At 49.9% G+C, this 26,315-nt stretch overlaps 1 protein-coding gene across 2 annotated transcripts in view; it reads right to left on the bottom strand.

The window, feature by feature from the left end:
- Positions 1 to 305: 305 nt before the first annotated feature.
- The window catches only part of LOC143426173 (uncharacterized), an 87,298-nt gene continuing 61,288 nt past the window's right edge, over positions 306 to 26,315 (bottom strand). For both annotated transcript variants that reach the window (XM_076899409.1, XM_076899408.1), the window contains 2 exons: positions 1,527 to 2,474; positions 306 to 1,140 (listed from right to left, as the gene is read on the bottom strand). In XM_076899409.1, coding sequence (XP_076755524.1) covers positions 495 to 1,140; positions 1,527 to 2,257 — 1,377 coding nt within the window. In that variant the 5' untranslated portion in view covers positions 2,258 to 2,474 and the 3' untranslated portion in view covers positions 306 to 494. The remainder of the gene's footprint in view (positions 1,141 to 1,526; positions 2,475 to 26,315) is intronic.

Raw genomic sequence — 26,315 nt, 5'->3', positions numbered from 1 at the left:
CTCCGCGTCCGGTTGCTCCCGCGACGAAGAACGCTCAGCGGCTCTGTCCGATCCTGGGGCTGAAGTGATAGTGGTGTGTGTGTGTGTGTATGTGTGTGGAGGGGTTCAATCTGGTAGCTTCCTGGATATTGAACTCTCGTTCGCCGGAGAGAGACAGGAGTGGAGACACTTGGCGGGCGAGCAGATCACGGGGGATCGGATGGTGCAACCGGAATCAGGGTGGACGCGTGTCTATGTACGGGTCTGCGTGTACGTATGCAGGTGGTGTGTGTATGTGTGTGTGTGTGTGTGTGTCTGTCTGTCGGGGGTACGGAGGCTAGACTCTGGACAACGTCTCGACGCCCCGTTCGAGAGACTGGTACGTCGTCGCATGGTGTTACGGGCCGGTCTCTCAGCCGATCCTCCGACTCTCCTCCCTCCTATCCGGCGAAGCAGCAGAGGATCAGGCGCGACTCGAGCCGCGCCAGACGCTCGTTCTCGGCTCGCGCGGGGTATTAGTTGGCCACGAGGAGGTGCTGGTACTGGCTGGCAGGGTACGGCGCGACCGAGCCCAGCCCAAAGTTGTTCAGTCCCTCGACCAGCGCCGTCTTCTCCTGTTGCTGGCCCGCGGCGTTCACGTTGCTGTTCGTCGCCGCGGATCCGACTGGGCCGAGGGTCCCAGCGCTCTGCGAGTTCCCGTTGCTGCCCGCCGCGTTGCTGGTTCCGTTCACGGTCGCGCCGTAGAACTGGTGGCCAGCGATCGTCGTCGGGTCGAGGTAGGACGACGGGAAGTTGGCGCCTGTGTAGAGGTCAGCGGACAGGTAGCCACCGTGGCTGGACGAGTCGAAGATGTTGCGATGCGGGAACTGGGGATGGTACGGGCCGTGCTGGAAGAAGTACGCGCTTGGGTCCGTGTGCTGTTGCCCTGCACCGGCCACTATGCTGCCTGGCGATATGCTGCGACTGCGCGGCGAGCTCTGCGACACTGGCAGACCACCGGCTGCCGCCTGTTGTTGTTGTTGTTGCTGTTGCTGCTGCTGTTGTTGTTGCTGCTGCTGCTGCTGCTGCTGCTGCTGGTGCTGTTGATGGTGGTGGTGATGGTGGATCTGTTGCTGCATGGCCCGCTGCTTGATGTAGTTCGAGAACTCGGTGGGGGACATTCTGAAAGCAACGCGATTACGCGCGATTCATCCGTCTGGTCTGCTGATGGTTTCACCTGGTTGTTTGCGGTTCGCCGGGTTACCGTCTCGGGATTACGGTAGCCCGTCTATCCGTTTCAACCCTTCCGGTGTTTGGATCGCGCGCCGCGGGGGGTACTAATCGGCGAGTTTATCGAGCGACAATTATCGCGGACGTGGTCGACGCGCCGCCACGAACTCGACGCGAATTCTACGATCGAACTGTAATTGCACGATCCCGTGCTCGCGGATACGTGTAAGCGGTATTAGAAACACCCAGACGTACCTAACGGACACCGAAAGGGCATTCCACGGACAGACGTCCCAGCGCACACTTTTCACAAAAGTATCCAACGATCGCCCACCAACCTGTTCGCCCGTTTGCTGCTGGTCTTCAGTTTGGTGCTGCCGAACTTGGTCTGCGCGAAGGTGGCGGTGGTGAACGTGAGCGGCGCGGTGGTGCGCGGTATGAACGCCGGGACAGGACTAGGGGAGCCCTTGAACGAGCTAGTGATAGGGGTCGGCGACGGCGCCGACGAGGAACCGGAACCGTGGCCGCTCTGTTGGTTGTTCGACGAGCCGTTGCTCGCGTTGCTGCCCAGCGAGCTCGGGAACGGGGACGTCGACTTGGGGCTGAGGCTGAGCCCGCCCAGGGACGTGCCAACGGCCTCGATCGGCCTGAAGCACTGGGCCTCAGGGTTGAACGTCTTGGTCACCTCGCGATCAGCCGAGCTCTCGTCGTGAGGGTCTCCAGTTTCAGAGTAGAGGATCTTGACGGCGTTCATCTCGCCGATGCGGTAGCTGACCTCGCCAGGGTCCACCCAGACGGCCAACTCCGCTGGAAGGTTCTCGAGGATGTCCTGGATGGGCACGCCGCTCTCTTTCGCGGCCCTCTCCAACACTGGGTCCACGGGGTCGCCCGTTTTCAGGCATCTGAACGCGGACCCCTTGAACGGTTTATCCGGGTACCAGTGGCCCTTGAACTTGTCCTTGAGCGCCTTCTCCAGCTCCTCGCCAAAGATGTTCACCCGTCTGCGGGGCAGCTTGTTGTACAGATACGATATCACGAAGTTGAGCGCCACCTGCACCTCGATGTGCATCTTGCCCTTTGCTGGGAGAATCTTTGGGCTGTTGCTGGTCCTCGCGGCCGTCGAATAGCACTCAGCTGGTTCGCACGATCGGCCGTCTTGCCGACAACACCGCGCGGCTCCTCGACGATGCGCCACTAGACGACGGGGGTGTCGACCGTGGCGTCGAATACTTTCGCTCTGGTATTGGCTGGTCGACGTCTCGCGGCTCTCTCGGTTCTCGTTCAGACTGTAACATGAAAGGGAGATGGATCGTTAGCTCGGTTAAGTCGGCTCTCCTTCGCGAAGGAGAATCGGGGCATATCTTAGGGCAACTCGCTGTTTAAATTAACGAAATTCTTGTCCTCGAAAGGTAAATATCTCTACGAAACGCTCTACGATTATTCACTGGTTCAAGATCGATGAGAATCCTTCCGATTCTATCGTTTCTCGTTGATGTCACCAGCGAATTTCAGTGACCGTTCGATCGATCGTGCCACCTCTCGAGAAATCGAGTACAATTCCCTGCTCCTCGCTGGGTTCGCGAATCCGTGGAGGGCTCGAACGGAGCAGCAGCATCCTGTAACGAGCCTCGAGCGAGGAAAAGCCGCGCATAGAAATTCGCGGGCGACGCACAAAGGAGCCCAGCTCTCTATCGGCCGTTCGAGTGGTTTTCAGCTGGTGCGAAATCACATTAAAAGAGTATCTTCGAAAGGCGGTCGCTTTTACCCGGGCCGGGGCCGTGTTATCGGCTCCTTTTCACGATCGCGCATTGAAACGGAACGGTGCTTCCGGTTTCTCGGCCCGCGTCCTCGCCCCCGCGTTCGTCGAACACGGTCGCGCGGGAGCCAATCGTTTCCGACGTATTCGCATAATGCCTACCCGGGGCTTCCCGCGGCTCGCGACAAAGCCCTCTTATCTGAGTACCCGCGACCCTTTCTCGCTTTATCCGCGCGGTAATTCGGCCCGCGATTCACCTGCCGCGCGAAATTTTAATGATCGATCGGCTTCGACAGAGTGCGTCTTGTTCTGCGCCTTTCAAGAAGTTTTACTTGGTTGGCTGTGATACAGACAAGACGAAGCTTTGCACAGACGTTGATATATTCCGAGGGACTTTGTAATTTTGGAACTTAACATTTGTGTTACGATAAATATCGTGATTTTAATTAGTTGTTGGTCGGAGTGCATGTTCGTAGAGCGCTCCGTTCGAGGAATCAATAGTACTGCGAATATATTCATTTTTTCGCGTTATTTCTAATTAAGTTTATGAGGTTAATGCTTTGATTGTTCCTAGCAATTGCGCTGGAATAGCATTCTTCTTCGAATGGATTTCGAAGAAATGTTCGAGTATATGCACAGAGAGACCACGCCCCGGTTGCACGACATTGCGCAACATCGCGAAAAACCAACCCCCGTAATTGTCTCGCGAGGATCGTCTCCCGAACGAGACGAGCATCTCCGTCGAACCTCCAAAAATTGATCCCTGTCTGCAGAAGAAAAAAAGAAAAACCCGCGCCACGTTCACCTGCCTCCCGACAAAAATGCTCGACGGACACAGAGAGGCACTCAGACTCGGTAACTTCCTTAAGATCCCCATTTCCGCTCGAGCGACCAGCTAAAAGTCCTCCGTGAAACTCGCTTGGACGAGAGAAAGAGAGAGAAAGCAGCCGGTCGAGTCCGTCCCACGGTCCGATTCCGAACGCGTACTCCATTCCACGACGATCGAGCGCGTATCGGTAGGAATATTCAGCTGGTCACGCGATTACCCTGGAACGAACCGCCCAATAAAAGGTAGCGCCCTTACTCCACTGGCCAAGTGGCCGTCCTCCACGGGCTACGGCATCTCCTCGCAATTGCGAAAGTTGCCCTCTGAACTCGGATGGCATCGAGAGCGAAAGCCTTCCCCTTTGTGTCCCTTTATCTTTATCCTGCTCCATCCGTTTCTTTTGCTCTTCACTCTCTTTGTCCTCGAGAGCCGCACTTTTAGTCACTCTTCACCCCTCTCTTCCTTTTGAGACCGTTCTATACTCTTTATCCTTGTCCTCTTCACGAGCGAAACTTGCTTCTTTACTCTCCTTGTCTTCCTTTTTCTTTTTCCAGTTCCAGCCCCCCTCGTTTACTCCGCTTCTTTTTCTCTTCTCTCTCTCTCTCTCTTTCATAGGCATCCAGTCTGCTTCCGTTTTTCTTTCTCTTGGAACGCAGTCCGTTCGTTCCACCTTGTCTCTCCTCGGCGTTCTGCTTCGAGCGTCGTCCACAGTCGTGCACACCCCTCGAGCATCGCTGGACGACCGTCGAGGCGCTTGACTACGTCCTGCGAGTCCGTTTCTCGGGGCTTGATTCCAATCCGGCGTTGTTTCCCTTCTCCTTCTCCCGCGATCTTGCGAGAAAAGAGCCACGGACGAGTTTCCAAGGAGCAGCCACTGCCCGAGCGGCCATTTTGCGACGTTATACGAGGAAACGTTCGCGGCGTCGGATCGTTTCGTTCTTCCTTTTCTCGTCCCCCTGTCGCAGCGAAGTCGTACGGTGGCGAGTTTCGTCCCTCCTTCGTCGAAATACAGCGACAGGTATTTTTCAATTACGCGACGCAGGTCTTCGTGGTTGCGAGACTTGTAATTTCACCAGTTCTGGGTGTGCTTCGAACGCGAAAGAATACGTCTACCCACCGAAGCAACAATCACAAAACTCTAACCATCGACTAACGATAGTAATGTTTATCCTTTCAGAAACAACCTAACTATCAGGAACAAGAAGAAAAACATTCGCGTCAAAGGAAGATCAATATAAAATACAAAAGTCGTCCGATATAGAAAAGGAAAGAACTGAAAATCTATCACTACCAGACAATCTCCTATAGAAATTACCAAAACCGTTTCCACCAAGTAGCCCCATCCGCGTCCCTCATACATCGCCGCGTATCAGCCACTTTCGAGACGCGGCGAAACTCGCCCCTCAAGAGCCGTCGATACTTGCCAAGAAACGGAAGCAGTGGCTGCAACGCCACCCTTCCTACCACCCCCACCCCTCGTCCACTCGACGCGATCCACCATCCGCAGGGAAAATGTTTTCGTTCCAGCGAGCTTCTCCGGCAGCCGTGGGCTGGATATGTAGGTTAAACCCCCGCTGCACCCTTTCTGCCACCAGTAGTACTACACGACGACGGGGTTGCCGGTGGTATTGATCCCGGCCAGGGTTGCCGGAAGGTACTCAAGTTAAAAATACACGGCCTTGCGTGCCGCGCGGCTGCCAGGCATTTTTCGTGGGTTCCCTTCCCGCGGCGTCGCGGCCATTTATTCCCCATTTTTGCTCTTCCATTGCCCTAGACTCGAGCGGTTTTTTTTTCAGACGGACGAAGAACGGACAGGTTCGATTAAGGGCTTCTTGATTGATAATTATCGCAAGGGCAACACCGTGGTGTCCAAGTTCGCGCGACCTCGAGAGCGGTCTAAGGCGCGGTCCGAACAATTATTAAACAACCGCAGTCGGGGTGACTGCTAATTAAGAGAGGCAAGACGCTCGTTCCACCCTCGAGGGTAATTGAAAACGATTCGAGGGGGACCAGTCGCGCTGGAGCGCATTGGATGCGAATTTTTACGGTGGTCGAAGGTGGAGTTTTGATGGACGAGAAAAGTGTAAGCGGGGTTGAAGAAAGGGTGGTGATGTTTGGCGAGGGAAAGGAGAATCGCGATCTAACGGAGCACGTTGATAGCCACTGCGACTCGGGGTGGTTTAGATTATGGTAAATGGTTTCTGGGAAGAGTCGATCGGTGGGTACGGCAAGGTGGATGGAAAGGAACTGAGCTAGATACGAAGTGGGTTCGAACTAAGCCTGATAAGCAGGCATGCAGGCTAAGAGCAAGTTGAAAATAGGATCGAAGTAGGCCTCGAGTTGGCTGAAGGCAGGCCCCAAAGAGGTCTCCAAGTGGGTCGTGTCGATGCTGCTCGAAGGGGTGGCCGAAGTGGGCCAAAAGTAGATTCGAAATAGGCCTGGCGCTAACGATACTCTAGCATATTTCACAAGACAGACGCAGCAGGGTTTGAAAGTATAAACCCACCCCTTCGCGACTCTCTATATTTGCTGAAAAGAGGAAGGTTCGTCCCACCTACAGCTTCATCGACTCCTTCGATAGACCCACACCCCCACGATTATCCCCAGGACCCCACAGCCGCGGAGACAAGCGTAACAAAACGGGGCGCCGAAAAAAAAATAGCATCTCACCCTCAGTCACCCTTGACTATCATCGCGACCCTATCAACGCACTCAGCGAGCAGTCAACGAGTCGGCTGGCTCAGTCGCGACGAAGGGTGACGCGATTCAAAGGACAGCTTTTTTTTCCGGCCTCCGGGGAGCCTCGCAGGGTGAGAGGGGCGTGGAGAGGCGGAGGGGTGAGAACCACGGGGGTTGGTTGCAGGTGCGCGTAAAGACCCACGAGTACGCCCTTTCTCGACTGCTGAATGGAGGCCACGTGGCTGAAGGGGCACTGAATGTGGGCCAGAGAAGTGTTCTCCAGCGAACCAAGTCAATGGAGCACAGATCCACCCTTAGCGTCTATCGTACTTTTTTCTTCCCTCCGCGGTCCTTCTCTCCCTCTCCTCTCTTCCGGGTGTTTTCAGCGTCCGTGTATTTTCTTGCGTTTCAGCCGTCTCGTCGAGACGGATAGACGCGGGGAGGATGGTGGGAGTCTGAGGATAATTGTGCCACTCGACGCGACGAGTGGGCTCCCTTCGATCGGGAGCACGATGGCGTCGTTTCGATGAACGACGCGTAATTGCGCATCCGTGCACGAGGGGAGGGAGCCGTGGCGAGCGCTCCACGTGGAGCTTCGCCGCGATGGAATCGATTTTGGGAAGGCGAAGCTATGTTTTTCGTGCGGATCCATTGACTTCGGCTGGATGGACGCGCGTGCCACGAGGGCCAAAGGGATTTACGTTGCAACTGTTCGCGGTACAAACAACGATATGTGCATTACGAACGCGTTTCGATTGGTTTGAACAGTCGCGAGGACGAGCATCTACGTTCGATTGAAAGCTAATGTTTGAACGTGTCTTAAACGGACACTTTGATCATTATTATAAATTTTAGTTAGCCTACGAACGAGATAGAGAGGCGCGTAGGTTTATTAATTCGGGTAATTCAACTAGGAGAGGTTTAACGAGTTTCTTAATTGTAATTACAGCGAGGCGTTAACGGCGACAATTCGTTCGCGTGAGCTTTACTCGCTCTAGAAGGAAAAACTGCGGATTCCAGGGGAAAAAGCATTCGTCGAATGAAGGGAGAAGCACGGAGTAGCCGAGAGCGGTGGAAGGTGGATTTAATTACGGCTCGACCTAAATAGGGTCAAGACACGGGTGCTCGACCCGACCTAGCCGTCCCTGCCTTCTGTCGCTCGAGTGGAAAGGTGTTTAAATTGCTTCCTCGTCAAACGCGAAACTAACAGTTCTCGTGAAAAATCTCATAACGAAAAACGAGCAGGAAAGCAGCTGCGCCTATTCACTTTCGGTATAATTATGTGTACACACACATTGTTTAGTTACGCCTACTCAAACAATGTGTACGTGCGTATAATCGCGCTTAGAGTGGATTTTGTTTCTTTTTCTCGTTTTTTTTCTCTCTTTTTTTTCAAGGAAATTTCAGCCGGGTAATTGTTTTCAGCGAATCCACAGGATTTCCTATTTGCTACGTGTAAAGAAAGAAATAACAGAAATTCAGAGAAACATTTGCATACTCCCATTGTACATATATATATATAATAATGTACCTACGCGGGAGATTTTGTGCAGTTTATCTTTCCGACACGTTTGACAATGAATTGTTTAATAATTGCCACTCCAATCCGCCATTTGCTACGGTGTCAGTCTCACAAGCAATGACTCGCACCGTCACAGTAGACTGTGGCGAGATTAGTCAGACGCCAACCGCTACTTAAAACTAAATAGCTGTTTATTTCCTATAATTAGTTCCCATAACGATCAATAACAACAGATGTGTGTTATCAACCTTTGATTACGAACACCATTACGTCGTTCACCATCGTAAAAGTAGCGAGAGAATCGTCGACGTATCAGAATACCATCGTACCGCCATTCGATACAATTCCAACTCTACAAAGTAGTTAAAATAGCCGATAGACTCTAAAAAAAGTGAGCGAACAATCATTTACACTCTTACGCGTCTGACCTATCCCTGACTCGTTCCCCTCGCTCAGTTTCTCTTTCGCCGCACTTCAGCAGCTCTCGAGTATCCAAGATGACCTTTCCAAATACTCGACGAGCCAATCGACACTTGCAGTTCGACGATACAAAATGAAATTTCTCAATAAGATCTGATTCGCTGAAAAACCCAGTAACAACATCGATCGGCAGCCAGCAACTCGATCCAGCGGCGACGGCTGTCTTTCCTCCTTTCACGCGACTCAAGGCTGCCACCGGCGGGACCTTCGAAGGTCGACGCATCTCGTCCTCGGAGCAGTCGATGAATTCCTCCTCTCGCCTGCGACCGCTCTGCTCCAACAATGATCGGACGGGCGAGGAAACCGCGCGGAATCGGCGTTACGTAACGACCGGTTATACAACCGATGGGCTCACGTGCGCGTGCACGCCAGTGTTTTAAAGGTCGAGCAGACGTCGCTACGTAAACGAATCGACTCGTTGGGCCCAGTGTTACCGTTCCCAGCGACCTTCTGCCACCCTTTTTGCCGCATCGAGGCGTCGATGCCCTGCGCCAAAGGATCACCACCGCCGCGGATCGATCGATCGCCTCCTGCGAGCGCCCTTTCAAACGCTTCCCTTTCGAGAACGAGATGGAAATTTATTTCGCACGGCGAACTGTTATCGCGCCACCCGACTTTCCCGGTTACGACGCCGATATTAATGTCCGCGCGTCATTAGAAAGACGGTGGGAAGAGCGGTTTTATATTGGCTTCGTTGGAAGGTCGAAACAGCGTTCGAGGAAACTAAATGAATTACCCATGCTCGCTTGTGTGTACCTAGGTACTATTGATTTCTTTCGTGCGTCTATGTACAGCTTTAAAAACGGCTTTTGTATGCATACACGCGAGTAAGTGCATACGTAGCGATTGTATATGTGATTTCAGGTATAGAAGACGGCCATGAGATCGCGTATTTTTATTCCTTCGGTCATATTCCACCTACTGTAGACGCGATGACCCTTCGTAGCGTAGTTAACGCACGCGTTTATCGTCATTTCATATTTTTGAGTTAAGAATTCTCAAGGTTTTGTAATGTAGTTTGTCGGAAAAACTGGCAAACATCTTGACGCTTCCTGTCTCTATTTCCTCGCGCGAACCGAGGAAACAACTTGACGCGTCGCGATCAGCATTCTTCCAAGGCAGCTGTGACATTCGACAGCGAACACGTGCTGAACTAGTCGCGTGACGTCTCGACGATCTCGTTTCCCGTCCGCTTTCGGGAAACGAGCAGCGCGACGACTCCTTCTGGGGAGGTGAACGCGCCACATGTATAATTAATCATTTTTGCGCGCGTCTGCTTCTCCACTGCACGTGACCGCGTTGCGATCTTGCTCGTTAGAAAGAAGAAGGTTCGAACACGAGACTCCTCGTTTCACACCAACGGCAAAAGATCGCTCGTGAGCCACGTTCGCATTTCTCTCAATTCAGAAACGTTGCGTTCGATACAAAAACCGTGAAATCTGCTTTGCTGACTACGCGATCGATGTAGGAATTCGTCGATTTAATAGGCTCGCTCGATGGACTCGCGCGAGCGTTCCACTCGCGGCGCCCTTGAATTTCGACGCGCTCCAACGGAGGACAGTGAACCGCGTGGAATCGAACTGATCGCCGATGACGAAATCGTCCAACGATTCGACGGAAGTTCGAACTCGTAGCCGAGGTTATTTTTAAACAGCTGGTAATACACCAACGCTCTATCTAACCTTGATACCGTTCTATCGTTACACACAATTCCTGTGTCCCGAGCGAAAAGAAACTCGAACAGAGATCAACCTTAACCAACTACGAAGACAGTGCTCTCAGTGCTACGATTCCGCGAGAGGGTAGAAAACGAAAGAGCACAGCTTGTCAGCAAGCGCAGAAAGCAAATCGCAATTCGCTGGCCACCGATTAATCGTCGAACGGCGTCGCGCGCTCGGATCGATCGAGCGCGTGACCGAATTACGGTCTTCCGGAGGGAGAGGACGCGGAGGAGCGTCTCGACGAGTCTTCGATCGGATCCGCTCGCGGAGGCGTCGCGCTCGTATCATCTCGGTGGCGTGGCCCGCGATAAATTACCGAGGCTCGCCCGCTTTTCCCTCTCTTTCCGCGCACCCTAGCGCGGCGACAGATCAATACGACACAGCCTCCGCAGACACGGACCGACGCTGCTCCAGATAACAAGGGGCGAAACAGAGAGGGAGAGAATGGAGACCAGAGAGGGAGGGAGGGAGAGAGAGAGAGAGAGAGAGGGAGGGAGGGGCTGTGCCCTATAAGCCTCTATTTAAATAGCGCCCTAAATCCGACAGAGAGAACGCTCTCTCGCGGGAGAGGGTGGAGAAAAGCCGTCGAAACGAAGGAACAGAACCGACCTGGGTCAATCCGTTCGACTTTGGGCTCTTCCGGAAATTACTGTGCCACCGATAGGGATCCTGTTTGGCGGATTCAATATCGACGAGCTGGAATGGAAGCGTTTTTTCATCAGGATTTTTCTTTCTCGAGACGAGGAAGGGCGAAGCTGTTCGCGGTGCAGGTGTTGTCGGCGAATTGACGAAGAACGGGACAAGATTGGGATTTCTTCTGTCATCTGAGTTTAGGGGTTGATTCTCTCTCGAGATAGAATTCTATCCAAAGTTTCTCACCTTTCGCGTACCTGTGAATGTTTCTAGTTTTAGTCGAGGAGACAGCCGAACGAAGAGGTTAACTCAGCTTCTGATTTTGGAACCAGAAGCAGCTTCGAGGGACACTCGTCACGATCGCTTCACTCGCAGACCGAAAACGTAGAGAAGAAAGGAAGGAAAAAGACCAGGCGAGTCTACTCGAAAGATCGTCGACGAGCCTCGACGAACGCGGAAGTAAAACCAGCGTCGTCGGTGGTCGCTCGATAATTCGGTCGTCTGCAGCGAACGTTTGAATCGGTGGCTGCGAACTTAATAGCTAAAAAGAGACTATTGGCTCCTCGTTGCGGAGCCGTGGACGAGATAGAAGAATAGAAGGAGCAAGAAAGAAGAGAAAGAAGAAGAAGAAGGAGAAGAAGTGGAAGAAAGGCAGGACCATTATCCGGGAAAATAGTGCCGGTTATCATCTCCAGGACTCGGGTGCAGACGCGCTGCAGATTCGTCGGTTATTTCGTGGGTGTCCACGGCCGGCTGGGTCGTGGGACTTTACGATCGTCGCTCGTCGGCTTCGTAAATGGCTCCTCGATGATCGTCGATCGTCGGGACTTTGCCAGCGGTATTAATCGCTCGACGCGTTAAGCTCGTTATGCTTTTCGCGGTGGGGCTGTTTTCTCTGTTCGACGGCCAGGCGAAATTTTGGTAACTCGCGGCCGGTTTCGCCGCGCGGAACGATTAATCGAGAGCAATGAAAACGTAACACCGGACGCGGGTAAATATTGTGCCGATCGTGGATCGATGGATGCCCGCGGAGAGTTATTTACGATCGGCACCAGCGTTATTGCGGCGGAGGATTTTCGAGTGGGTTGTTATTAATGAATTGAAGGGATCCGGGGGAATGGTTTCCTTTCGTTTGCGAGATCGTTCCCAGTTGAAGTGGGTTCCGATTGAGAAATTTATGAATGAAAGGCGTCTGGTGTTTTTCGCTCGCCACCGCGAATCTGTATTTCGCTGGTTCGCGGGTATATTTAGTTCGTTTCTTGACATAACACCCGTACGTTCACCCTTTCTGTCTCTCTTCTTTATTTTATCTCTGTGGTTAGATTAACTTTCTCTTGGACATCTGCCTGCCTTATTAGTCGAAGGACGTTATTCTGCCGAAGCTCGTTTGAAATAAATATAACGGCGAGACGTTCGAGGGGGATTTTTGGCGACAAACGTGATTCGGGTCGACCAGACAGACGCGAGTGAAATATATATATATATAACGCTGTCTATTCTATTTTACAAACGAGCGCCGAGAAGAGCCATGGAGACCAGTAATCGATGAAAGAGAAATGCTCTATAGCGTGGCAGAATTTAGGTCACCGGTTTCGTATCAATTAAAGAGGGATGTACTTCTCCCGGATCGCGAAGGAGCACCGAAATCTCGACTTCGAGATGCTCCTTGGTTTCAATTAATCGATCACCGGTTAATTGCACCCGCGATCTAATTAAATTACCCTCGACCGCGTAACGATCGGCGTCCACGACGCGCAAAAGTTCGCCTCGCCTCGACGCGAGTTCGTTTCATCCGCGCGTTTCCCTGCGAGCTACGCCCGCAATTACGCGGAGGCGGCAGAAGCAGAAAGACGAAGCGGGCCGCTATAAAATATTATCAATTAAGCCGGGCAGCATTATCGTCGTTTGAAACTGCCCCACGAAACGGGGAACGGGGCGGCCGCAATCGGGAGAACACCGCCGGAGACAGGACACTTGGGAAATCCCGGCGAGAATTACTTCACCTTATCGTTCCTGGTTATTGCACCGAGTAGTTGAGAAACGGCGCCGTTCGCTCGATAATTGCTAGATAACGCCTAGGTGAAACAATTGATTTTCGCGGAACGAAAAGTGCAGGGGGAAATGGCTTAGGAAAAGGAGAAACGTACCAACCCACTGTGGGAATCACGAGGAGACCGTAAAGTTAAACGAGGAAGTTTAGAAATTGTATCGCGAATGATAGCTGCGGATTTTCTAAAACATTCGCGTCCACTTAGTAATTCTTCTCTGCATTCAAAATTCTTTTGTACAACTTTCGAATTATATTGAGAAGCGCTGATACATAGCGCCTATCTAAATGATTAAGCGGAAAAATTGGAATTTTTTTAAAGCCAAATTGTTCTCTCGATAAATCGTGAGGATTCGCTAGTAATTATTTAAAATATACGAACAGAGGAGCAGAGTATAACGAGTATACCATCCGAGTGAAATATCGTGTGCAATGCAGCCTTTCTAATTGCCATCGTTTACGTTGATCCGCGTAGATCGTTTTATCCTTATTAATTTGCAAGTAGTCACCAACCGGTCTTGGAGATCGTTTCTTCGCGGAATCCTGACTGCAGACTTTTAATCGTCGATCGACGTCATCGCGTGATTGTTCGAATGAAAGGCTAGGCTAGATTTCTTGGAGATTGTGCACTGTTAGAGCGGTCGAAAGGTGAGTACTTGGTAGAATTTCCACGGTTAAATTAGTCGGAACAAGTTAAGCAGAGATGATTAATTCGAATTCCTCCGTGAAGCTTTCTAAGTTCTTCAATTCGCGTACCAGTAGATTCATCCACGGTCAAATGAATAGGAGAACGAAGGACTTTTAATCTTTCTTCGAGATTAAGTCCTTTCTAGTTTCTAATTCGTGGAAGGCAAAGCAGTAGAGGTCTCGATCCTTCGACGAAGTGACCAAATTACAAAGTAGAATATTCCTCAATAATATTTCGTACGCAAAAAAAATAACAAAAATCTACCCCAATCGCAACATTTCTAAGAAATCACGAAACGCTGTAGCTGTTCGCGAGAGTTTCACACGCGATTCCTCCTCGAAACGAGGCGACGAAGGCGTCGTTTCCGCGGATTTTCGTGGCGAGCCGCCCCTCCGCCGAGGAATTCTTCGCCCGTCCGTGCGGAAACCGCGCGCTCGCGGAAATCCTATCGGTGTTTGCTCTTCCGTATCGCGGTTTCGGATACGGCCGCCGCAGTTTCGACAATCATCTCGGACGCCTGCGTGTCTCCGCGATAAGCGAGCCACGCCTTGCTCCTCCGCCAAAGCCAGCGGAACGTTCCCACAGGCTCGCGGCAGGAAGTGCACCGCTGTAGGAAATTCTTTTTACCAAAATATGTCGATTAACGGAACTGTACTTCTCCTTCTTTTTCATCTCGTCCTCTCAAGATATGCAACTATATTATTTTAGTTGATCGTCATTTCCGTACTTTCTTTGGAAGCTTCGTAATCACTCGGATACACCTTTACTTCGAGAGAATCTTTCGAATTGTAGACATTGTCGATTCGATTACTTGTTAATAACATTAGTACTTTTAAAAGAACGTTCTCTAAGCAGAGGATATGAACATTGAAAGAAGAACCGAAAAAATTCCGCTGAATTACCAGAATTTCTAAAGATCTGCATCCATACAGCCACTGCAATTACCATTCATTGGCTCGCGCTATCTAAAACCGTACAACCTGCGCAATTTCGAAAACCAAGCGAAAAAATTCCTTCCACCGCCAACTATTTAATACCACGATACTCCTCCCGTACTCGATCAACTTTTCCACTCGTCGGCTGAAAAACTTTCCTCCGGGTCTTCTCGCCTCGAACGAGCTCACGGACGGGCGAGGCAATCAACCGCCAAAAACAACCGAGCCCGGCAACCGCGAAAGAGGAAGGAAGCGGAAAAGAGAGGGGCGAAAAGAAAAAGCAAAACGAGCAAAGAGGGCGAAAAGAGGAGCGTTCGGTGTAATTTGAATTACCACGTAAAAGGGAGCCACGGAGCACCCCTCAAGTAGCTGACACGGACTGCATAAAAGAAAGCGGCGGCTCTAACGAGGTCCGATCGAGCCGTGAAAGCTGGCCAAAGGGTTGCGGATTGGTGGCCGACAGTTTCTCGACGCGTTCCCCGCGAAAACTGGCTCCTTTGAGGGTGGCGCGCCCGTTGCGAAACGAGGGAGCCTCCTCAGGGCTGGCAGCGATTTTCATCGCGCGGAAAAGGGGTTGCTGGCGCGATCGATCGCGGGACAGAGCTCGCGGCGGTGATCGCGAGACCGAGGAAGGCTTTCTCTCGCTGTTATCCAACGCAACTTCTCAGCTGCTACGATTTCTGATAGAGCGAGAATAGGAGGCGAAAAGTAATTCGACGACGCTATTTCGCGAGGGATGCTCGAGGGGTAGTCGCGAGTCTCGTGAACGCCTTCGAGGGGGATCTTTCGGGCGCGTCGCGCACGGGTAGAGCTCGACTCCCTCGAAAGGGGTTTATTACGGTTCGGAAATCGATAACCGCGGTGCTGAATGCCGAACGAACGGCTTGAAATTGGCGATTTTTCGGGGGGATTCTACGACGGGGTCTTTAAACTGGGGTGGAGACTCGCGTCTGGAGGATGTTACGGGAGGTTTAATTTCTAAGAGAAATTTACCAAGTCCCCAGCTTAGGCTGTAGAAATATAATATCGTGTTCTTTTATTTCTTCGTCTCGAATTTGAAAATTGTTGAAGAAACACGGTGCGCGACATTCGAATAATAATTTCTCTCCAGTTGAGAATTGTTCGCGGAATCGAACTCTGGGAACGAAGAAAAATTACGTGGCACGTACAGTTTCTCGATAAAAGGAAGGGAAAAAGTACGGGAAAGGTTGAAGCATCCGGATAGCGGTCGATGTCTCGCTAATATCTAGATCCCGTGCTCGTAAATCGAGATTTGTAGCCAGCTCGATGCAATAACTCCGACACCAGACCGCACTAACTCTGATTACTTTCGTAGAAATATTTCAGCCGGAAGTTCATCGATAGACCGTTCGAATCGTAGATTCACATCGAGCCAGAAATATAACGAGGAGTCGCAACCTGTCCGCTAGCTGTGACCGACGAGGGAAATTATTTCGTCCCGCGATACGATTCCCTCGTTATTTCCTCGCGTAATAACGATTTATAGGCTCTAAAATTGCACGGGAACGCACGGAGTCCCGTTCACGTTTTAACTACTCCGTTGCGCGATTAGTTTCCTAATAGGCAACCGGAAGAACGCGAATTCTGCGTGTCGAAACGCGACATTTCGCAAATTCCTTCCCAAGCATTAACCTGTCCCACCAGTTATTAGACGCAAGAACTCTGACACTTTTTAATTTCGCAAGCAACATTTAACTCTTATCGAACATTCTCTAAAATATTGCGACACCACCCCCGCAATTTCACCCTCTGAACGAAACGAAAAAAACACAGAAACGAGTCGTCCGACGAATTTTCAAAGGAGCGGATCGGTTTCTCGCGGAGACTTGGAATTTCGCAGAAGGAAGCAGGCAATGGCAATATCCGTGGAACGAAATTCGAGCGTCGAGCCAGAGGCAGAGGGAAACGCGTCGTGCACGCGAGTCGAACGCGGCTGGGAAGCGAAGAATAAAACGTTTCCAAGACACGGACCGATCGATAGCTTCTTCGCCGTGGAACGGACACAGCCCTGCATCGACGGAGCCGCGGAGCTCTGCGAACGACAACTTTCGACCCGTTCCGTGTTCCATCGCTGCGGCTCCGCGTCGTAACGTATTCAAATTTCCTGCCGGGGATGGGCTCGAGCTCGTTGCTTCCGTAGCTTCCGGTACCCGTCTGCTCCCTCCTTGTCGATGGACGGTACACACACCGACTACTTCCTGTCGTAAAAAAAAAAGTATACACCTGCTGACGGTTCCCGAGGAGTTTCGCGAGGCGTGTTTAACACGCTCGAGGAGGATCGTTTCTTGCTGGCTAGATAATGAGAACACGTGTGCTCCGCGTCTATAATTGCGTCGAAGGGTTGAGCGTAGGTGGATCAGCAACATGCTGATCCGACTCGTGCGTCTTCTGCCAGTTCATTTTCCATCTCTGCACACTGGTTTCATTAGACACAGAGCTGTTCATTTATTGTAAATCATCGTTAGACGCATCGAACAAATAATGTTCGCTATCGAAAAACTCTGCCAAGTAAAATCGAATTCTCTCCGGTTGCGTTCGCTTAACCAGCATCCCGCGATCTAATAAAATTCGAGTATCAAGCGCGCCTCGATCGAGAGCGAACCCATTATACACCCTGTTTCGTACTCCATGCAGCGCTCGCTCGCGAACCGTATTTCCGATAGAAATCCAGACTCATCCGCGGCGCATGAATACTTCACTGGGCGCCTGTAAATTCCAACAGAAGCGAACCCATTTACGATTCTATTATTAATAGACGCGTCCGACGCTAGAGAGACGAGAGAGGCGACTCGAAATCTTTTTCACCCCCGGTGGCGAATCACCACCTCGAGCCACGCGGAGGGCAGGCTGGCGTCGCTCGAGACCGAATCGAACGCGATCGATCCTCTCGAGAAGAAGCGAAACCCTCTCTGCAGCCAGCCAGAGAAAGAGACAGGAGGACCGGGAACGGTTTTCACGTAGAACGCGACGCGTTCTCGAGCGACCTGTTTACGTAAGTGTGAATAAGACGCGGCGCATTCTAGAGGCGCGATCTATTTGCGTCCCCTGGCTCCTCGAGATCCCGGCGCGCCCCGAACAGACCTAATTTTATATTCGGAGCAAAAACTCCGGCACCATTGCCAAGTGGAGCTCTAACAATCGCGCGCTGCTGCCTGCCCTCGCGACGAGCGTTCTCTAGCGCGCTTTAACGCCACCGCGTCTAACCCGGATAACTGCCCGCTGCATCATCATCGCGGTCGATCGTACCTACGGTTCGCAGCGAGATCATCGCGTGTGCTCGCGTATGTCCAAACGAAACACGGTCTTACTCGTCAATTCTTTTTTCTTCTCGTTTCATCGTACCTTATTCTCGATTGTCTTCGATGGAATCAAATTTGCGTAACCCGCACAACCCGTGTAATCGAAGAAACGTTCGAGTGTGATCTCGAGAATTCAGGCAGAGTTACCAGGGATGTTCCAAGGGACGTTACTTGTAGTGATTATGTCGCGACTGTGCTAATAAACAGTGGGTATGTAGCATCAGAGAATTCTGACATTGATTGCGGTTGGCGATGAATGCAGTGCGGTAAGATTTTTCCTCGGTTCAGTCGCGAACGTGTGCGTACGATCAGATTGTATGTCAAGGTGTGCTCGTGTTCGTTCTCGCTGCTTTTAAACATAGCTCGTTCGTCAACCTCATTCGATCAAATTTCTATAAATCCGATGGAAACTTCGCGAGTACCAGTTGGCACGTCTGCTGCTCCTCTGCTTCTCGTGCGGTATTTTTAATTAGCTCGAAGCTTTCAAAAGCCTTCGTCGTCTCTTCGTTTCATCATCTTCCGCTTTCAGTTCTTTCGGGATAAAGAGACTCGTACACGCGATAGCGTGGAAAAAAAAAGTCGAAAGTCTGTGCAGCAGCAGCAGCTCGCAGAGATCGTCGGATAGGAATTTTTCCGGCGAACCAGGACACCGCGCGGCAGCTTCCGGCGTTCAATGCGGAATCAGCTCCGCCAGGAAGCGATCGGTGAGCGCGGCGGAACTTTCCCCGGGGAAATTTTAAGGCGAAAGTTACGAAAATCGCTCGGCCCGTCGGAAACCAACGGGAATAACGGAATCGTCGTTTCGTACGGCTTCTGATCTCTCGCGCTCTCCAGCAGCTTTGAGCTGGCTCTCCCCTTTGTAATTGGATCGACGAAACAAAAGAACGGTGGCGAAGTTTGGTGGCGGTCGGGACAGGATTAACCCTTTGCACTCGAGGCCTTTTTCGCTCGCGCGAACCAGCAACTCGAGGCGATTTCGGCCAAACTGGGCGAACACATTACAAGTAATTGAAAAACATTTATAAGCAAACAAACGTATATAAATAATAAAATTTCACTAGTTTATTCATTTATATGTCGAAAACAAGAAATTTTAGTAAGTATTACAAAATTTTAATGAATATTACACTCTGTAATTAGTTTTGGTGTGATATTTTGTGAAACAATATCCAAGATGCATCCTAGGTTTGTCAGGACACGTATCACAGTAATACGGAGTTTCCCGCCTACCTCCAGGCGTGTTGCGGTCAGAAAAAACCTTACAGTCCCTTTTTGGCTCTTTTAGTATTACGTGGAGCTTCCCGTTTAATCAGATTTCATCGAAATGCGACGTAGACGCTTGCTCTCGTTGCTGGCGATACGACCCTCTTAGTTGTTCGACAAGTGTTTTCAAAAATCGTAGATGGCTCAGTGGCTTTTCCCCTTTTTTGTTTTTTTCTAGTTTATACAAAATATATGAATTCCGTCGTCTTACACCTCTTACTATATCACTATCTTCACCACTGGATTCTTTCGCTTCGCGGCGTAATCCGCCGGAAGTCGATGTAAGTTCACCATCCCAAGCGGCAAAATCGAATTCGTCCGAACTCCAGTTGATCTGATCATCCTCCATATTTGTAGGGTTCAAATACTTTTTAGATACTATATTTACTGCCAAGACTGTTTCAAACGAATGCTACGCTGAGACTAACTAAATTGAGCTAAGATTAGGCTACAATGTAAGCAGAGCCTAGTCCACGAAAGTACTTCCGAGAAAACCATCTTATCGCATATTGTAAATAAGGAAATCCAGTTACAAAAGACCATAGCGTCGTAGCAGCGTAGTCCGATTTAAAGTTTAAAAAACACTCGGGCGCCGCAGCAGCGTGGCTCGAGTTTTCACTTCGAATCGGCCGGGCGCCGTATCGGCGCCGCTCGAGTTGCCACCTCGAAACGGTCGGGCGCCGTATCGGCGCCGCTCGAGTGCAAAGGGTTAATGCCCGCCCCGCCGCGGAAAACGACGGCAACGAGCTCCCGGGGATTTGCCACGCGAGACTAGACAGGAAATCGCTTCGACCAGCTGCCATTCACCGCTAAAATTTCTATTAACGATAATCCTTCCTCGAAACTGATGTACATATCGAATGTTACCCGTGGTATCGTTTATCCGCCATATTGTACGTGCGATTAGAGTTTCAAGTGCCGCTTTCAGGTACTCAAAAAAAGTAGAAAATTTAAAGAACAGAGATACTTCCGTATATATGATTCTATATAATTGCTATAGTTTAAATCAGCGATCGTACGAGTACACACGATCTACTAAAAAATATATAACAGCACGCAAGAAGATACAGCATGGCGTGAGATAAAAATCGTATTAACCGCGCGATAGAGAAACGAAAACGCGGATACCTTTTTTTTTTTCGTTGTTTCGCCTCCTTTACCTGGAATTTAATTTACTGATAAACGAGCGGAAAGTGGTACGATCCATCGATAATGTTATCTTAATCGACGGCACTTGCCGCGACACTTGGCAAGACACGTGCTCGGCGTCCATTACGCATCTGAATGCAATTTATTTATCGGCTCTTGAAAATAGAATGCCCGCGGGCCGCGCTATATATAATACGAATTCGCGCCAGAAACACGGATCCGATGTGGCAATTAATAACGACGAACGAATGTGTGTCGGCACCTTAGTCACCGTTCGGGGTGTCAGCTGGTACAAACAGGGTAACCGCGTCTTGAAACGGATTGCAAAATACCGGGTTATCGGATAGCTAACGTCTGACGAATCGAACCTTGCGTAAACATTGCGTTGGTCACTCTCCTGACAAGTTAATCAATCTTTTCGTAGCGATAACAGCCATCGAAGAAAAGCGTGTGCGTCGTATGGCACTTCATGGGAGCGCCACTTAGTTCGAGGCCACGTGTGTCTTTCAAGGAATGCAAGAATTACTTTAAAAAGTCAGATTCCGTATCTTCTATTAGTTTAGATGAATGTCCAACGAAGCGCCACGTTCGTTCGAGTTCGCGAATCAAAGAGAGTGGCCGCCAAAAGTTTCGCGTCTCTCGAACGCAGACAAGACGCTGCGCGAAGATGAAACGACAGAGTAGACCATCCGCCTCGGGGGTGGCGCGGCGTCGCGCGTCTCTCGCGGGCGTCGATTAACCGCGACGAACCATTTTCGCGACCAGACACGATGCAAAATTGATGATCAGCCGGGATCTTAATCGCGACAGCGACCTCGACGGTACGTCAATTAACCGGCGCGATAAATCGGCGGTCGGGGGCACCCAGGGCGCTGCGATGAAGGGCGGCTGGCCTACATTACTTGGATAAATTAGAAAACCCGGAGACTACCGTAGACCAACGGTGGATTCCGGAATTTTATGCCGTGTAACGCGATGGAATTTTAGGTATTTCATTATACACGGCAAATTGATTTTAAATTAGATATCGCCTGGCGCTTGGATTCTATTATACCTAATGAAAGCTTTTTATGGAATGATTGCCCGGGGAATTAAAGTCTCGTTTAATTGAATTAGTTCAGCGCATGTGATGGAAGGATGGCTACTGTTTGCTACTCTTGTTATTCGGATATAGCGTATAATATAAGTATCGCTTGCAATGGATTATTAAAAAGGCTCGCAAATTTCTTCCTGCGTTTAGAAAAGTTACTTCTGCCAATAATTTCTCTTCATTCAGAATTAAATTCTACTTATAACTCAATAAACGAATCAAACTCAGACTTCTTCCCCGTGAACGAAGAATTCTGATAGAAAATAAAAGTTCATTGCGATCGTCTCTCGCGATTCCATAAAATTTCCAATTCTTCTGAGATGCGTTACAAGCGTGTTGCGATCGTGATAGAACGAAACGCGTAATAGCAGGATGAAAAAGACTTTGCGCGCCTAGGTTAATGTTAACTGAGTGTAAGACGGATCTATTCTCGGTGGAGGTCGTCTAGGTTTAGAGGAATTCGTGAACGTTCACCAAATGCAGAGGTAAAGGCGCGCCGCGGTATCGATTGTACGATATTTGGCCGCGCTTCCCGTAACCGCGGTTACTTTTTTTCGTTTCGAACGGTAATTGCGGCGCGGTTTGCTTGGCAGCTGACTTGCTTGGCCTCCGTTCAGACTTTAAATGACCCCACGTGCCGTCGCGACGCGCCGTTCGAATATCTGCCGCGCAAAGTGAATCGATGATCGAAAGTTTCGAGGGGACGCAGCAGTTGCTTGACATTTTTACGGACAGTGGACTTTCTTGGCGAGTGAGATCGGTACGCGGCTGTCTTTCGCGAAGGAAATTACGGAGAAATGTTAACGACGCATCGCCGCTTAATTAATGTACGGTTAATCGATGAAGAACGCGGGAAGATCGACGATCAAACCAGTTTGCTGCGAGTCTAATATCGACAGCGTGGCTCTTTCGCGTCGTCGGACCTTCAATCACATTTGTGAAATCGAACGTGTTCGAAAAATTAGATTCCATTAGCGAGAATCGAAATCGGATTTCTACTGCTGATTAAAATACACCGAACGACACGCATTCTCCAACGCGCAATTCGAGCAAAACGACGCGCAATGTTCACAGAAGCCAAGATAACGATCTCTTCCTAGTGACGCAACGAGATATCGTTCAGGGGGGGGGGGAGGGGAGTATACTTATCGATGTCGGATAGCATCGATTCCAAGTAATGCGGAACGTCCCGTCGGGAAACGTTTCATCTTTCTTTTCGTCCGCTGGCGAATTTTTCCCGCGCGCGTTTCACGCGATAACGCGAAACGCTCTGCCTCCGGCGAAACCGGTCGAGAATGTCGTACCTTCGTTTAATTAACGACCGTCAATCGAATCTAGCCGAGGTCATAAAAGTGTCCGGGAGCAAGATCGTCACCGGATGCCTCTTACGTTCGCGCGAAAACACGTATGTCCGCATAAATCATGACGGATTATAATATACCAAGGTGTACAAGACAAAATCAAAACGTATCTCGAAAGATAGAGACGTTCGAATGACGAGTTCGAGACTGTTTTATTCTCTGTTCGTACTTCTCGATGCTCAGTGCTCGATTTACCTCGAACGAAGCAAATTCTTTATCCGAGTAAAATGATTTTTCACCCGAATCCCCGCGAAATCGAACTTCGTAACCCCTCGTCGTGGAACTTTCGCGAGCGTCGCGCGAAACCCGCAGAAATTACGCCAGGGAGCGCGTATCGGGCCGTGCTCGACGGCAAATAATTACTACGCGGCGACGTCGTAGCACGTTCGTTGGTTCCGCTTCGTTCGACGTTGAACGATCGATCCGATCGGTTATCGCGACGTAACACGCGCGCGGCTCGAGGCTATCTGCTGGCGTGAGATCGACGAGCGCGATCTACGTAGCGGTAGCGGACGTCGATGGCAGATGGTTCAACGATCGTCAATCGATCGGAGATCCTTGCCTCCGCGTTTGTCCCGCCTTGCTCGCCTGGAGGTCGAGAGGTCTTCGCTGGTGGATATCGTCGATGGCAGACGTCGCCAGGGTTCGATGGAGTTCGAACGTTCGCCGCTGTTTCACGCGATCCACGCAGGAAGTTCCGGGATCTGGGTCAACGGGTCGAGAATCGATAGTCGAGACGGAGGCCTAATTCAGGGGTGGCGGAGGGTGTGCGCGTTGCGCGGTCGATGGGGGTGCCTTTGACCCTTTCCACTTCGTGATTCGGGATTTTCGTTTGTAACGTACGCATTTCTATGCACAGTGAAATTTATGTAAGCGTCGTTTCTTGACGATGAGATCCAGAAATCGGTAATAAAAACGCTGATGGTATTTGATGTTCGTATTAATCCGTAAAGTTCTTTCGCGTCCTCTGAATTTATCGATTCCAGCTAAAGAGTTTAATTTCGATCTAACTGCGATTTTTCCTCCCGTACGAAGAAAAATATATATACCGTTACGAGGTTATATTAAGCGTAATCTAGATTAGAGTGCAATGAAAGCCAGTAGCGGGTCGTCCTGTTGAACCAAGATTAGGAAGCTTTTACGTTTACTAGAGACATAAAATAGCTATTAGAATCAGGGAACGTTCCAGTTTTATGCGGTCGTAGAATTACTTTGGCTGCACACACGCGCGCGCGCGCGCGGAGTGCCTGCGGGAACGTCCTCTGATTTCTATATCTGATCGCGTGATCGGCAATCCCCGTAAATTAACTCGCGTTAATTATCAGCGCTGGCACTTCGGATATCTCCGTACTGGTAGGTACACAAAAAATCCATTCGTATTTGAACGAGACCCGATTTTAAGCCAGCTACTCGGTTTACAAGAACCTTGGACCTCTCGAAATCACGCTAGGAAAAGCGTTCGCGCGTTATCGCGCGGATAAGTCCGGCTTCTACGAGGCGAAAATAATTGCCAGGCTCCCCCTTTTAATAGAGTGACGTATCCAGTGACAATTGACGCACGCTAAACGCGCCTTTTCGCATGCAAATGCCGTGATGTAACAACCGATGCACGGCCTCCGCGCGCAATTATCCGCGATAAATTATCAATTGCGCAACCTGGGTTCCGCGGAAAACAGTTCTGCGCGCTTTTGTGCTCAGGTGTTCTCGAGACACTCGACGTACTTGGCTACGTTCGTGCCGCTACCTGGCCATCTTGTAAATTCCGAGCAAACAGCGTTGGTGAGCGTCTACGAGAGAATGAAAATTTCAAAGGTTACCGTGATTTCGATACCGTTGCAAAGTAGAACTCCCGCATATCGTGACCAAGTAGATATAGCTTCGCGAGAGACAGATAGTCGTAAAGACGCGCTGTTTGCGTTGGTATTTGACGAATCGTCGTGCAGATAACGGCACGAATAAAAACCGAGATTTACTGTGCGTTGCAGCGCGACGTAACCAAGGAGGATTAGCTTGGAAATTTACATCCTATTTTGATGGAACAGAAGTTGCCCGTAACGCTGAGATGCGGTTTTCCAACGTCTTCGAATATATCTAATCGAGCGCGATGCGAACAATTTTAGAAATTTTAAGAAAGAATGATTGCCAGGAATAAGAAGATTTGTAGAAGAAAGGAAAAATCAGAGAAATAAACTTTCAGCGGGGAAAGTGTTTTTTCTTTTCAATTTTTATATCTTAAATTGCAGTACTTCGGTGGAATAGCGCAGCGACGGCACTCGAAACGACTGCCGTTACGGCGTAAATAAAAATACGGGGGAAAATTGTATGAAACTGGCGGGAAATCGTGCGCTTTTAAATATTAGAACCGTGATAACGCGTAACGAACGGGGAGAGCGGACAAGTTGCGACAGATGTCAATTTCCACGATGGCGCGAGTTTCGTCGATAACGATGCTAACAAGGGATAATAATTATTCTCTGTCCCCTCGTTCCACTTTTTCGCTACCCCGTTTCCAATTAATTCGTAGACGCGTATCAATTAAACGCAGCATCCGACGAACATAATTGCCCCTATTAAAAACGAAACGAGTCCCACGACCGATAGAAATTTATTAGACGCCTGTAAAAATGTACCAGATTTCATGCTGATAACTCATCCACGTATCACGATCTTCGTTAACGTTTCTAAGTAATCACGTTATGCAATTTATTGCTGTTCAGATACGTCCAATACACTTCTGTACTTACGTAAAAGAATTCAACGACAATAACTCGTATCGTATATATTATATATAATAACAAAAGTTCATTGGTAATGTGACATGCGAGCGTTCTAATACTTTTAAACGGCGGTGCATGTCCTCCAGGTAATGCCTCGAGGCATTACCGAATAAACGTTATTTTATGCTCCACCACGGAGTGCGGCATAATTTACTTAACCGACAAATTTCACGTTTACATTCGATAATGTCCGGGCAAAACCGGCGATAGGCGAAAACTATTTGCAGTAAACTCTCCGCGTAACGGGTGAATTTAACGTTTTACGTCCCGCGGAAGATTTTACGAGCGCCAAGTTTATAGTGTAGAAAATGCAACACTCGGCCGGCGCGGTGGGCGAAAAACTTTTTCTGGAGTGATTCGTGATTGCTTCTAAAATTTTAATCCGCTTCTGCGCCCAGCGAGCGGCGAAACGAGGCTCGCGTTGAGCAGGGCGGAGAGACACGACGTGGCCCCGAAAAATGTACGACGCCGAAAGTTAATTGTCTCGGTGGACAGAGCGGGGGTGCCGTTTACGCGCTGGAAAATATTCGCGATATTCCGCTGGTAAGCGAAGCGACGCCCGCTGCGATATTAAAAAATATCGGGCAGCTCGCGAGCGAAACTAAACTAAAACGAAAGGGAAACCGTGCTTCTACAAATTAAAACAGCATCAACCCCCTAGTTGCTCGCGTTCTACTGACACGCAGAGCGTCTCGCGTGAAACAAGCCACCCGAATGTCTTCTTCATTTATAATACTACAACAAATATATTTTGTTACTACAACAAAATACTACAACAAAACAGAACTTGCAAATTATATAAAACCCGTATACCCAGCCTGCTTCACACGAAACCATAACATAACTCTCTCACACAAGTATACACGCACACCCCGCAAGC

The sequence above is a fragment of the Xylocopa sonorina genome, chromosome 8 (assembly GCF_050948175.1).
Source record: "Xylocopa sonorina isolate GNS202 chromosome 8, iyXylSono1_principal, whole genome shotgun sequence".
NCBI lineage: Eukaryota > Metazoa > Arthropoda > Insecta > Hymenoptera > Apidae > Xylocopa > Xylocopa sonorina.
This window is presented reverse-complemented; position numbering and strand designations above follow the sequence as displayed.